Source organism: Hyla sarda, chromosome 8, assembly GCF_029499605.1.
Source record: "Hyla sarda isolate aHylSar1 chromosome 8, aHylSar1.hap1, whole genome shotgun sequence".
In the NCBI taxonomy this organism is placed as follows: Eukaryota; Metazoa; Chordata; class Amphibia; order Anura; family Hylidae; genus Hyla; species Hyla sarda.
In genome coordinates this window covers 51,073,917-51,087,530 of record NC_079196.1, presented here as the reverse complement: position 1 = coordinate 51,087,530, position 13,614 = coordinate 51,073,917, and the positions used below count along the sequence as shown (strand labels likewise).

The 13,614-nt window shown below is 47.5% G+C and overlaps 1 protein-coding gene across 1 annotated transcript in view; it reads right to left on the bottom strand.

The window, feature by feature from the left end:
* BBS5 (Bardet-Biedl syndrome 5) overlaps nt 1-11,666 on the bottom strand; it is a 44,151-nt gene extending 32,485 nt beyond the window's left edge. The window contains exon 1 of the mRNA XM_056537173.1: nt 11,508-11,666. Within this exon, the coding sequence (XP_056393148.1) occupies nt 11,508-11,569 (62 nt within the window). The 5' untranslated portion in view covers nt 11,570-11,666. The remainder of the gene's footprint in view (nt 1-11,507) is intronic.
* Between the last annotated feature and the right edge of the window lie 1,948 nt (nt 11,667-13,614).

Here is a 13,614-nt window from a genome sequence, read left to right as displayed (position 1 = left end):
CTTGGCTGTCTCCCAGAAAAGGGCAGGGTCCCCTTCATGTTGGGCATTGTCAGTTTGAAATTCCAGCCACCACCCCCGAAGAAGATCTTGAAAAGACTCATCCTTCGCTAAATAAGAAGGGAAGCGCCACAAAAAATCAGTCCCCTTCGGGTGTGATTGCCGAAACTCCAACACTACAGGGGAGTGGTCAGAAATGATCAGGTCAGAGATGTCCGTTACAGTCACCCTAGGGCAAAGGGAAGGACTAATCATGAGGTAATCAATTCGGGACCAGGAATTGTGTGTGTGGGAGTAGTGCGTATACTCACGACCATCGGGATGAAAATGTCTCCAGGCATCCACCAAGCCTGTACTGGACAGAAACGGTTGCAGGACCCTGTCACTCTGTCGGATGGCCACTGGCGTCGATGTCGCCCCTCTCCTGTCCACCAGAGGATCCACCACCGAGTTCAGGTCACCTCCAACCACTACCTGCAGACCTGCTGAACTAGTTAACTCATCTGTTAGGGAACGAAAGAAAGAGGCGTTATCTCCATTCGGTGCATATACATTATAAATAGCATAAGATTGCTCGCCATGTATTAAGGAAATATGGGAAAGACGTCCCGCATCATCATGTGTATGGGAGATCAAATGGTGTTGGAATGCCTTGTGTATCAGAATCAATACACCCGCCTTTCGGTCCACCGCCGGGGAACCATACACACCACCCACCCACAACTTCCTCATTCTAGGGAAATCGGTTGCGGTCAGATGTGTCTCCTGCAAAAGAACCACATCCGGCCTCAAGCGCTTGAGATATCGAAGGATGGACATTCTCTTCTGAGGTGATCTTAGACCCTTCACATTCCACGAAACAATTCTACACATCGTGAATACATTGAGGAAGGGTAACAGTAATGCACAGGGAGACGTAGGGACACAACACAAAAACCCACCCAAGGGAAATTCCCAGGACTATGGGCAGACAGGGGAAGAGCAGGGATCGCCAGCGCAAGCTATCGAAGTACCTCAGCACATGACTAGAGCTCGCAGAAGGGGAGCGCCACAGTAATCCTGAACCTTTCAACGTAGAGTGTGCCCCTGCCTGCGCAGCTCGTAAGAAAAAAACATTTGAATTATAAAAAAAACATGAAAAAACCATATCTGCAACTCCAACAGTGAGGGAAGCCCTGTGTGGAAAAATGGCAACCCCCTGACTGGATGTGGACTTCACTTTTTTCAGACATGAGAGGAGACAGGAACACCCCTCCCCACACCCACCCGTACACATGACCCCGCCCCACTCCCGAGACATACCCATTAACGATATACATAGAGCCGCCATAGTCCAATCTGTAATAATGGAACAGTCCCCTCAAAATATTATGGCCAATAACTCAAAATCTCAAGTCCCAAGAGTCAAGCACGGGGGATAAGGATGAACAATACCCTTTATACATTGCAGTCCTATATTCTCAGCCGTGGTAGAAATGAGAGTAGCTTCTATGATGTCATCCTGGATCAGCTGCTCTGCAAGACCGCATGTCCGTGTACTTTATCGGAAGCTGGGGGAAAAGAAAGAAAAAAGAGAGGGGGGGTGCGTGGAAACAATAGCTGGAAGACCGGGACTCAGTCCGGTGACGAGGATCTGCTACTACGGCTTCTGCTCCTCCGTTTTGGAGACTTCTTTCTCTTCCTTCCCTCTGCTGGTGATCGGTCCCTCCCCTCCTTACGACGGGCGGGTCTCTGTGCCAGGGGACCTTGATCTCTTGAGGGGTCCTGGCGGGCAGGTGAATGTCTTGGGTGTCTCTGGTGGTCCGCTAGCACATCTCGCAGTTCCGCCTCGGCTGCTGACGGAGTCTGGTAGGAGCGAAAAGATCCATCCGGCATGTGCACTTTTAATGTGGCTGGGTATTGCAGTTGAAAGCGGCGTTTGGCATTGTATAAGGCAGTGCAAACATTGCTGAAAGCTTTCCTTCTCTTCGCTACATCAGCCGAAAAATCTTCAAATATCAGCATCTTCTTGTTACGGAATGTCAGAGGTGTTGTGCGCTTTCGAAACGCTCTCAGGATGCTAACCTTGTCGTTGTAGTCGAGCAGTTTAAATATTACTTGACGCGGACGGCTATCTACACCCGTCTTGGAAGCAACATTACGGTCAGGCAATTTGCCTATACGGTGTGCCCTTTCCACCCTGCATTTGTGTGGCAGACCCAGCGCCTTAGGTAGATCACTCTCGCAAAAATCTTGAAGGTCCGCAGGAAGGAGCGACTCAGTAACGCCTACCAAACGCAGATTGCTGCGCCGTGAACGGTTCTCTAAATCTTCCAGCTTTCCGCTAACATAGCATAAATCTGTGTCCATTTGGCGCAATTTAGTAGCCAGGCCGCTGTTCTCATCCTCAAGCGCAACAATTCTATGCTCCATCTCGCCAATGCGGCCCTCCTGAGCGCCCAAATCCGTGCGTATCTGCGTTAGGGTGTCACGTATGGTATTTTCTAAAGTTCTCTGTATCGTGGGGGTGATGAGAGAAACTAGCGCTGCGGCCAGTGCCTGTAGATCAGGGTGGGCCGGTAAACCCCCCACAGAGGGTCCTGCGGCCATGGCATCTGAGAGCTGGACCCCCAGACCAGGGGACTCTGCAAGTTGAGAGAACAGGAGTTGGCTACCAGTCACTTCCATTGCAGCAGGAATAGAGGCGCCGTTTGTGGTCTCGTGCTGAGGGGTAGGGGGGCGGGGGGGCCCAGAGGGCGCAGGAGATGCGTGCAATCCAGAGACTGCCGGGCCCTGAGGTCCCTTGTGGACAAATTTATCCATGACTTGGCTGTTATGTCCGTTATGTAGTCACTCCCTAAAGCCAGTGTGGGAATGCCCTGTTGCAATAGCAGCTCAGCAGGGGACAGGGAAGAATAGTCAGTGGTGGCTCAGAGGGGCCAAGATGGCGCTGAGTGGCGCTGTGTAGGTAACCAGCTGAGTGCACCCGATGAGGGCCCCCTCTACCCGCCCCGGGGCTTGTCCTAACTGCGGGCACCAGTTTTTGTGCTCACCGGGTTTTCCGCAGTCTTCTTCAGGCCGCCCAGCTGTAATCCCGGTCCTCTCTCCGGCGCCCACAATCGCATTCAGCTTCCGGAACTCCGAGATCGCTGCGCTGTCCGGTAAAGCACGGGGAGTGAGATCTCCGCTGCTGGCTGGTCTCCGGAGCCCTCACGGGGGAGCAGGTCCGTGCAGGGATCGCGAGCGGGGCAAAGTCGCCCGGTACTGTGCCGTTCTGGGGTGTGGGGTACAGGAGCTCCGTCCCTCCGCTCCTCACATGGCCGCGCCGGAACCGGAAGTAACCGTATACTGTTTTTAAAAGTGCATACAGTTCTGTCCGTTTTTATAAAAAAAAAAAAAAGGGGTGTTGGGTGGGATGCAAATGGACATGTGCAAAGTAAAAACCGTATAAGTTTTTCCCGTATGGAACTGTATACGTGTGCATATCCCATTGACGTCCATGTTAAAAAAAAAACCTATGCGGTTGCAGTACGGTTTTTAAACCGGAAACAAAAACGTGGTCTACCACGGTTTTGACTCCGGTTTAAAAACCGTACTGCAACTAAGTTTTTTTTTTTTTTTACATGGACGTCAATGGGAAACGCACACGTATACAGTTCCATACGGGAAAAACTTATACGGTTTACAATTTGCACTTGCGCATTTGCATCCTAAAGTCCCCACCCAAGACCCCTCCCATTAAAAATGGACAAAATTATCAAAAACGTATGGGTTTTTTTCTTATAAAAACTGACAGAACTGTATGCACTTTTAAAAACAGTATACAGTTTAAAAACGCATACGGTTTACTTTTTCCCATACTGTTCCATCCGGTTTTTTTTGACATACGGTTTTCTTTAGAAAAACGGATTGAAAACAGTATGAAAAAAAACGTGATGTGAGTCCAGCCTAAGGCTGGGTCCACACTACGTTTTGTCCCATACGGGAGCGCATACGGCAGGAGGGAGCTAAAAGCTCGCGCTCCCGTATGTTACCGTATGCGCTCCCATATGTCATTCATTTCAATGAGCCGACCGGAGTGAAACGTTCGGTCCGGTCGGCTCATTTTTGCGCCGTATGCGCTTTTACAACCGGACCTAAAACCGTGGTTGACCACAGTTTTAGGTCCGGTTGTAAAAGCGCATATGGCGCAAAAATGAGCCGACCGGACCGAACGTTTCACTCCGGTCGGCTCATTGAAGTGAATGGCATACGGGAGCGCATACGGTCACATACGGGAGCGCGAGCTTTTAGCTCGCCCCTGCCGTATGCGCTCCCGTATGGGACAAAACGTAGTGTGGACCCAGCCTAAGCAAGTCAGTGTTTCCCAAACAGAGTTCCTCCAGCTGTGGCTAAACTATGACTCCCAATATTCCCAGACATCCAAAGGTTGTCTAGGCATGCTGGAAGTTGTAGTTCTGCAACAGCTGGGGACTACTTAAAGTTAGTTAGTTGGGCAAGGTTTCACCGGCAGGCCATCTTTGTTAAAGGGGTATTCCAGGCCCCAAATTTTTTTTATATATCAACTGGCTCCGGAAAGTTAAACAGATTTGTAAATTACTTCTATTAAAAAATCTTAATCCTTCCAATAGTTATTAGCATCTGAAGTTGAGTTGTTTTTTGTCTAACTGCTCTCTGATGACTCACGTCCCGGGAGTTGTGCAGTTCCTATGGGGATATTCTCCCATCATGCACAGCTCCCGGGACGTGACATCATCATTGAGCAGTTAGACAGAAAACTTCAGAAGCTAATAACTATTGGAAGGATTAAGATTTTTTAATAGAAGTAATTTACAAATCTGTTTAACTTTCTGGAGCCAGTTAATAGATATAAAATAAAGTTTTTTCCTTGATAACCCCTTTAACCCCTTCAGGACCAAGCCCATTTTGGCCTTAAGGACCAGAGCGTTTTTTGCACATCTGACCACTGTCACTTTAAACATTAATAACTCTGGGATGCTTTTAGTTATCATTCTGATTCCGAGATTGTTTTTTCGTGACATATTCTACTTTAACATAGTGGTAAATTTTTGTCGATACTTGCATCCTTTCTTGGTGAAAAATCCGTAAATTTGATGAAAAATTTTGCATTTTTCTAACTTTGAAGCTCTCTGCTTGTAAGGAAAATGTATATTACAAATTAAAATTTTTTTTATTCACATATACAATATGTCTACTTTATATTTGCATCATAAAAGTGACGAGTTTTTACTTTTGGAAGACATCAGAGGGCTTCAAAGTTCAGCAGCAATTTTCCAATTTTTCACAAAATTTTCAAACTCACTATTTTTCAGGGACCAGTTCAGGTTTGAAGTGGATTTGAAGGGTCTTCATATTAGAAATACCCCACAAAAGACCCCATTATAAAAACTGCACCCCCCAAAGTATTCAAAATGACATTCAGTCATCATTTTAACCCTTTAGGTGTTTCACAGGAATAGAAGCAAAGTGAAGGAGAAAATTCACAATCTTCATTTTTTACACTCGCATGTTCTTGTAGACCCAATTTTTGAATTTTTACAAGGGGTAAAAGGAGAAAATTTATACTTATATTTGTAGCCCAATTTCTCTCGAGTAAGCACATACCTCATATGTCTATGTAAATTGTTTGGCGGGCGCACTAGAGGGCTCAGAAGGGAAAGAGCGACAAGGGGATTTTGGAGAGTACGTTTTTCTGAAATGGTTTTTGGGGGGCATGTTGCATTTAGGAAGCCCCTATGGTGCCAGAACAGCAAAAACCCCTCACATGGCATACCATTTTGGAAACTAGACCCCTTGAGGAACATAACAAGGAATAAAGTGAGCCTTAATACCCCACAGGTGTTTCACGACTTTGGCATATGTAAAAAAAAAATTATTTTTTTTCACTAAAATGTGTGTTTCCCCCCAAATTTCACATTTTTGCAAGGGTTAATAGCAGGAAATACCCCCCAATATTTGTAACCCCTTCTCTTCTGAGTATGGAGGTACCCCATAAGTTGACCTGAAGTGCACTATGGGCGAACTACAATGCTCAGAAGAGAAGGAGTCATATTTGGCTTTTTGAGAGCAAATTTTGCTCGGGGGGCATGTCGCATTTAGGAAGCCCCTATGGTGCCAGAACAGCAAAAAAAAAAACCACATGGCATACCATTTTGGAAACTAGACCCCTTGAGGAATGTAACAAGGAATAAAGTGAGCCTTATTACCCCACAGGTGTTTCACGACTTTTGCATATGTAAAAAAAAAAAACAAAAAAAAAAAAATTCCACTAAAATGTGTGTTTCCCCCCAAATTTCACATTTTTGCAAGGGTTAATAGCAGGAAATACTCCCCAATATTTGTAACCCCTTCTCTTCTGAGTATGAAGGTACCCCATAAGTGGACCTGAAGTGCACTATGGGCGAACTACAATGCTCAGAAGAGGAGTCATATTTGGCTTTTTGAGAGCAAATTTTGCTCGGGGGGCATATCGCATTTAGGAAGCCCCTATGGTGCCAGAACAGCAAAAAAAAAAAAACCACATGGCATACCATTTTGGAAACGAGACCCCTTGAGGAACGTAACAAGGGATACAGTGAGCATTTGCCCCCCACTGGTGTCTGACAGATCTTTGGAACAGTGGGCTGTACAAGTTTTCATTTTCACGGACCACTGTTCCAAAGATCCGTCAGACACCAGTGGGGTGTAAATTCTCACTGCACCCCTCATTACATTCCGTGAGGGGTGTCGTTTCCGAAATGGGGTCACATGTGGGGTTTTGTTTTTTTTGCGTTTGTCAAAACCGCTGTAACAATCAGCCACCCCTGTGCAAATCACCTCAAATGTACATGGTGCACTCTCCCTTCTGGGCCTTGTTGTGCGCCCCCAGAGCACTTTGCGCCCACATATGGGGTATCTCTGTAGTCGGGAGAAATTGCATTACAAATTTTGGGGGGCTTTTTTCCCCTTTTACCTCTTGTGAAAATGTAAAGTATAGGGCAACATCAGCATGTTAGTGTAAAAAATGTAATTTTTTTACACTAACATTCTGGTGTAGACCCCAACATTTCCTTTTCATGAAGGGTTAAAGAAGAAAAAGCCCCCCAAACCTTGTAACGCAATTTCTCCCGAGTACGGCGATACCCCATATGTGGCCCTAAACTGTTGCCTTGAAATACGACAGGGCTCCAAAGTGAGAGCGCCGTGCGCATTTGAGGCCTAAATTAGGGATTTGCATAGGGGTGGACATAGGGGTATTCTACGCCAGTGATTCCCAAACAGGGTGCCTCCAGCTGTTGCAAAACTCCCAGCATGCGTGGACAGTCAACGGCTGTCCGGCAATACTGGGAGTTGTTGTTTTTCAACAGCTGGAGGCTCTGCTTTGGAAACAGTGGTGTACCGGACGTTCTTATTGGGGGAGGGGGGCTGTGTAGGGGTATGTGTATATGTAGTGTTTTTAACTTTTTATTTTATTTTGTGTTAGTGTAGTGTAGTGTTTTTAGGGTACAGTCACACGGGCGGGGGATTACAGCGAGTTTCCCAGCGCAAAATTTGCTGCATCTCAAGATGCGAGAAACCCACTGTAAAAGCCTCGCCCATGTGAATGTACCCTGTACATTCACAACTCCCAGCATGCATGGTCTGTTAGTGCATGCTGGGAGTTATAGTTTTGCAACAGCTGGAGGCACACAGGTTAGGAAACACGGAGTTAGAAACAGACAATGTTTCCCAACCAGTGTGTCTCCAGTTGTTGCAAAACTACAACTCCCAGCATGCCCAGACAGCTGAAGGGCATGCTGGGAGTTGTAGTTCGGCAACATCTGAAGGGCCAGATGTTGCTGAACTAAAACTCCCAGCATGCCTGGACAGTCAGTGCATACTGGGAGTTGTAGTTTTGCAACAGCTGGAAGAGCACAGATTGGAGACCATTATACAATGGTCTCCAAACTGGGGCCCTCCAGATGTTGCAAAACTACAACTCCCAGCATGCATGCATGGTCTGTTAGTGCATGCTGGGAGTTATAGTTTTGCAACAGCTGGAGGCACAGAGGTTAGGAAACACTGAGTTAGAAACAATGTTTCCCAACCAGTGTGTTTCCAGTTGTTGCAAAACTACAACTCCCAGCATGCCCAGACAGCTGAAGGGCATGCTGGGAGTTGTAGTTCGGCAACATCTGAAGGGCCAGATGTTGCTGAACTAAAACTCCCAGCATGCCTGGACAGTCAGTGCATGCTGGGAGTTGTAGTTTTGCAACAGCTGGAAGAGCACAGATTGGAGACCATTATACAATGGTCTCCAAACGGGGGCCCTCCAGATGTTGCAAAACTACAACTCCCAGCATGCCCAGACAGCCAAAGGCTGTCTAGGCATGCTGGGAGTTGTAGTTTTCAGACTCCTAGAAGCAGCAGTGAAGATCTTCACTGCTGCTTCTGAGGACCCTATACTCACCTGCTGGTCCCGTCGCTCCTCGTCCTCGTGGCCGGTCCCGCGCTGCCGCTGGATCAGGTAAGTCCGCCGGTCCCCACGTGTTCCCCCCGAATGCCGCAGGTCCCCGCGAGCCCCTGCAGTCTTCGTCCCCCGTTCTGCCCGACTTCCAGGGGCGGGCAGTGCGGGGGATCTGAACTTTCACCCCAGATCACTGTGATTGGTCCACAGGGACCAATCACAGTGATCGCTGACCAGGACCATCAATGGATGGTCCTGGGGGTGAAGCAGAAGTTGTCCCCTGCTGGAAACAGCGGGACTTCTGCCAGTTAACCCGTGCGATGCTGCGCATCGCCGGGTTAACTGAATGTCATTTATAAACGCCGGGATGCGCGAACGCACTGCACAACCCGGCGTTTATATATGACATTCTGCGGGAAGGGGTTAAGGCCTCGAGCCCTCGACAAAGCCGGTCCGCCGATGAAACTCAGAGATCTTAAATCAGCAATCACTTTATTACTGCTCGGAGTTGGACAAGTTGTCTGTGGAAGCCTATTTGCACTATGCACATTCAAGCTCACTTAGGCTAGGTTCACATTGCCGTTGTGCTCCGGCTCAATATAGTGCAACCTGACGGCAATGTAAAAGGGGTCTTAGGCTACTTTCACGCTGCCATTGTGCCACATTCTTAAAGGAGTATTCCGGGCAAAAACATTTTATCGCCTATCCAATGGATTGGGGATAAGATGTCTGATCGTGGGGGGCCCGCCGCTGGGCTCCGAAACTAGAGACTCAGTCCCTGCATAGAATGCGGATGCTGCAGGGAGATCGCGGGGGGTCCCAGCAGCGGGCCCCCCGCTATCAGAAATCTTATATACATAAAACATGATTGGACATCTTATATATTATAAAATGTTTTTGCCCGGAATACCCCTTTAAAACGGACTTTTTTTATATCGGAACGGGGCACAACAGGCAATAACTATAATGGGATCCTTCATGTGCCGTTTATTTTGTAGCAAGCGAAAGACGGCGCAAGCAGTATTTTTTTCTCCCGCTATTCCCCCGACGGCAGCAGTGTGAAAGAAGCCTTATAGTGAATGTAAGAGCTCAAACACGTTTTACCCGAGTAGCACAGCGGTTGTGTTTTTAGATACAATCTGACACCTAGTGGTGTTTGTAGTGCACTACAGTCAGCATTTTATTTTAATTTGCAAATATCTTATAAAGTTAAAGGGGTACTCCACTGAAAAACTATTTTTTTTTTTCAAATCAACTGGGGCTACAAAGCTTAACAGATTTGTAAAATCTTAATCCTTCCAGTACTTAGCTGCTGTATGCTCCAGAGGACGTTGTGTAGTTCTTTCCAGCCAGACCACAGTGCTCTCTGCTGACACCTCTGTTTGTGTCAGGAACTGTCCAGAGCAGCAGAGGTTTGCTATGGGGATTTGCGCCTACTCTGGACAGAGGTGTCAGCAGAGAGCACTGTGGTCAGACAGAAAAGAACTGTACAACTTCCTCTGGAGCATACAGCAGCTAATAAGTACTGGAAGGATTATGATTTGTTCTTAGTAGAAGTCATTTACAAACCTGTTTAACTTTCCAGCACTAGTTGATTTGAAGTAGATTCTTGTTTGCCACCAACTTACCCCTTTTAGGGTGCATTCCCACATGGCGTATTTTGCTACGTATTTGCTGCGTATTTGGTGCTGTGTATTTTCCTACCCATTGACTTCAACAGGGAAAATGAAATACGCAGCAGCAAATACGCAGCAAATACGCCGTGTGGTAATGTACCCTTAAGGATTTTTTTTTAGGGGGGGGAGGGGTTCTTGATGAGGGTTTACCCCTTGGAGGGTGACCCTTAAGAGTTGTCGCTACTACTGTACGTGAAGCAGCACTATTTCTGGCCATTATACAACCTATATATTTATCAGCAGATTTCTGCTCTGCAGGTTTCATCTATAATTTGCAGTCCTCCCAGAGCTGCAGGGCAGAGCTCCCTCCTCCATAGACTTGTATTACTTGCAGACACAGGAGACAAAACTGGGCTGGTTTTCGGAGGCTTGAGCAGCAGTAGAGGGAGGGGGAAGAAGCTTGATAAGAGAAAGAAGCATTTTTGTCTATTAAGATATATAACAAAGCTTCTTGTACTATTGATTTATGCAAAGTTTGTTCAAATATTAACATTCTTTTAGAAAATAAACCCCAAAACTACTGTCTGCTACCACCCTGATGGTGTATGAGCGCCATTCTGTATTACTCCAGGGGACATCCAGGAAAATTTATATATCTCTCTATACTGGCTCCAGAAAGTTAAACAGATTTGTAAATTGCTTCTATTAAAAAAAAATCTTAATCCTTTCAGTACTTATGAGCTTCTGAAGTCGAGTTGTTCTTTTCTGTCTAAGTGCTCTCTGGTGACACGTGTCTCGGGAACCGCCCAGTTTAGAAGCAAATCCCCATAGCAAACCTCTTCTACTCTGTGCAGTTCCCGAGACAAGCAGAGATGTCAGCAGAGAGCACTGTTGCCAGACAGAAAACAACAACAACTCAACTTCAGCAGCTGATAATTATTGGAAGGATTAATATTTTTAATAGAAGTAATTTACAAATCAGTTTAACTTTCTGGAGCCAGTTGATATAAAAAAAAAAAAAAAGTTTTTTCCTGGAATACCCCTTTAAACAGCTACTTGGTATATGATACCTGAAGCAGCTTATATTCTAGACTCTTAAGAAGATTATCTACAAGGACGGAGGATTTTCTTTTCCAATGGGGTTCTAAGGTGACATAACCATCTCCGTGCCTATACAGTGGGGTTTCCCCAACCGGGGTGCCTCCAGCTGTTGCAAAACTACAACACCCAGCATGCCCAGACAGCCTTCGGCTGTCTGGGCATGCTGGGTGTTGTAGTTTTGCAACAGCTGGAGGCACCCCGGTAGGGAAACAAGGTGCTGTGTGTAATTTGTTACTTAAATACAGAACCACGTGACTAATAGTCTCACGTGACCTCCTTCTCGCCTTAGAGGCCGCTCTGCGACTTGTAGTACTACAGCATCTCCGAGGCTACTTTTAGGACTGAACGATCTCACAGGCTGTACTCACTGGGGCGATATGTCAAAGCGGACATCCCGGTCCTCCCACAGGGCGTCCAAGACGGACAACATACTGCGTTGTGGATTCCCTCCCCGGCCTGTAAGAAGGGAAAACTGCAGTGGAAGCCAGCTCTGGTTACTAAGGCGACAGCAGAAAATGTAGAGCGCATGCGCTTTAAAAAAAAAAAAACCTAAGCGCTCAGCTTGGGGAACGCCTCTTGACTCTTGTCGAATGGTCACGTGATATTGTGGGCGCCTTGTGTTCTAAAATATTCCTGGACCCGTAAGATTTGTAGACTCGCCGTCACGTTATTTCCGGTCACCTGTAGACAAGCTGTAATCCTCTTTCTGCCATTGGCTGAGCCGTGACACACAGCGGCATCCTCAGCTTTTCTCGGCTCGGGGCTGGAAGTGATGTATGGTCCTATCCCTGCTTTCTGCACTGAAGGCGGAATTGGGATGGTCTCTATCCTGGGGGCATTATTTGGGGCCATGTCCTCCCCGGGGGGCAGTATTGGGGGTGCTCTCCTCCCTCGGGGTCAGTATTAGGGTTCCCTCCTTCCTGTGGGGGGCAGTATTGGGGGTTCTCTCCTTCCTGGGGGGGGTCAGTATTGGGGGTGCTCTCCTTCCTGGGGGGGGGGGGGTCAGTATTGGGGGTGCTCTCCTTCCTGGGGGGGGGGGGGGGGGGGGTAGTATTGGGGGTGCTCTCCTGGGGGCAAGGGGGTGCTCTCCTTCCGGGGGGGGGGGGGGGGGGGGGGGCAGTATTGGGGTTCTCTCCTTCCGGGGGGGGGGGGGGGGGCAGTATTGGGGGTGCTCTCCTCCTGGGGCGGGGGGGGGGCAGTATTGGGGGTGCTTTCCTTCCTGGGGGGGGGGGTGCAGTATTGAGGGTGCTCCCCTTCCTGGGGGTCAGTATTGGGGATGCTCTCCTTCCTGGGGGGGGTCAGTATTGGGGGGTGCTCTCCTTCCTGGGGGGGTCAGTATTGGGGGTGCTCTCCTTCCTGGGAGGGTCAATATTGGGGGTGGTCTCTTTCCTTGGGGTCAGTATTGGGGGTTCTCTCCTTCCCTAGGGTCAGTATTGGGGGTTCTCTCCTTCCTGGGGGGGGGGGGGGGGCAGTATTGGGGGTGCTCTCCTTCCCTAGGGGGTTAGGATTGGGGGTGACTAACAAGGAAGCCTATGAATGGAGGGTCAATTTAATTTACTGAAAACACTGAGGTGGTCACTAAAGACCCATTTTCCTATACACTAACTACTTATCTAAACTTCATTGAAAATAAACACATGCAGTAAAATAATGTAGTGCGCTGCCTCACGGAAACTGACAGCATAAACTGATTATATTTAAAGACTATATAAATATGGGTCTGGATATATCTGCAGACATTGGGGGATTTATAAAAACCTGTGTAGAGGAAGAGGCGTACAGTTGTCCATAGCAACCAATCAGATCGCTTCTTTCATTTTTCACTGGACTCTTAAAAATGAAAGAAGGGGTTGAGAAAGAGGAAACAAAAAAAGGGAACCAAAGCGCTCTATGTGCCATTAATCCGGGGGATATTATATTAGAAAAGATTAAACGAATTTGTCCTGCTCAGAGCGCCTGCGTACAAGCCTTCCCCATTTCTGTATTCCTCCACACCCCCAGAGATCGTCCGTCCCACTGGGGTGTTTACCGGCGGTGGATTGTGTGGAGACTCCCAGAACTGCAAAAAATGAAAGAAGCGATCTGATTGGTTGCTATGGGCGCCTGCACCACTCTTCCTCTACACTGGTTTTGGTAAATTTCCCCTTATGTCCATCACTTTCATTAAAGGCACAGCACATTACCTATAAAACCCACTACACAGCCCCTCCCAACATGTTTCACCACAGACTGTGAGTCTATTAAGAGGCAGCAGGCCATGGCGAGAAGGACGTCGTGCTGGGAGTTATATAACCTCCCTTGGTGACTTCATCAACCAATAATCCAATTAAAAGATGTGGCTAAACATTGAAAGACCAATAAATATCCACTGCTGTCTGAGCAGATCTCTACTGTGGGCAATGGTAGGACCATTCCGAATGACCAATGAGATGTGAAAACGTCATATTCCTATAGGATCTCTCTGAGAGACGTCCT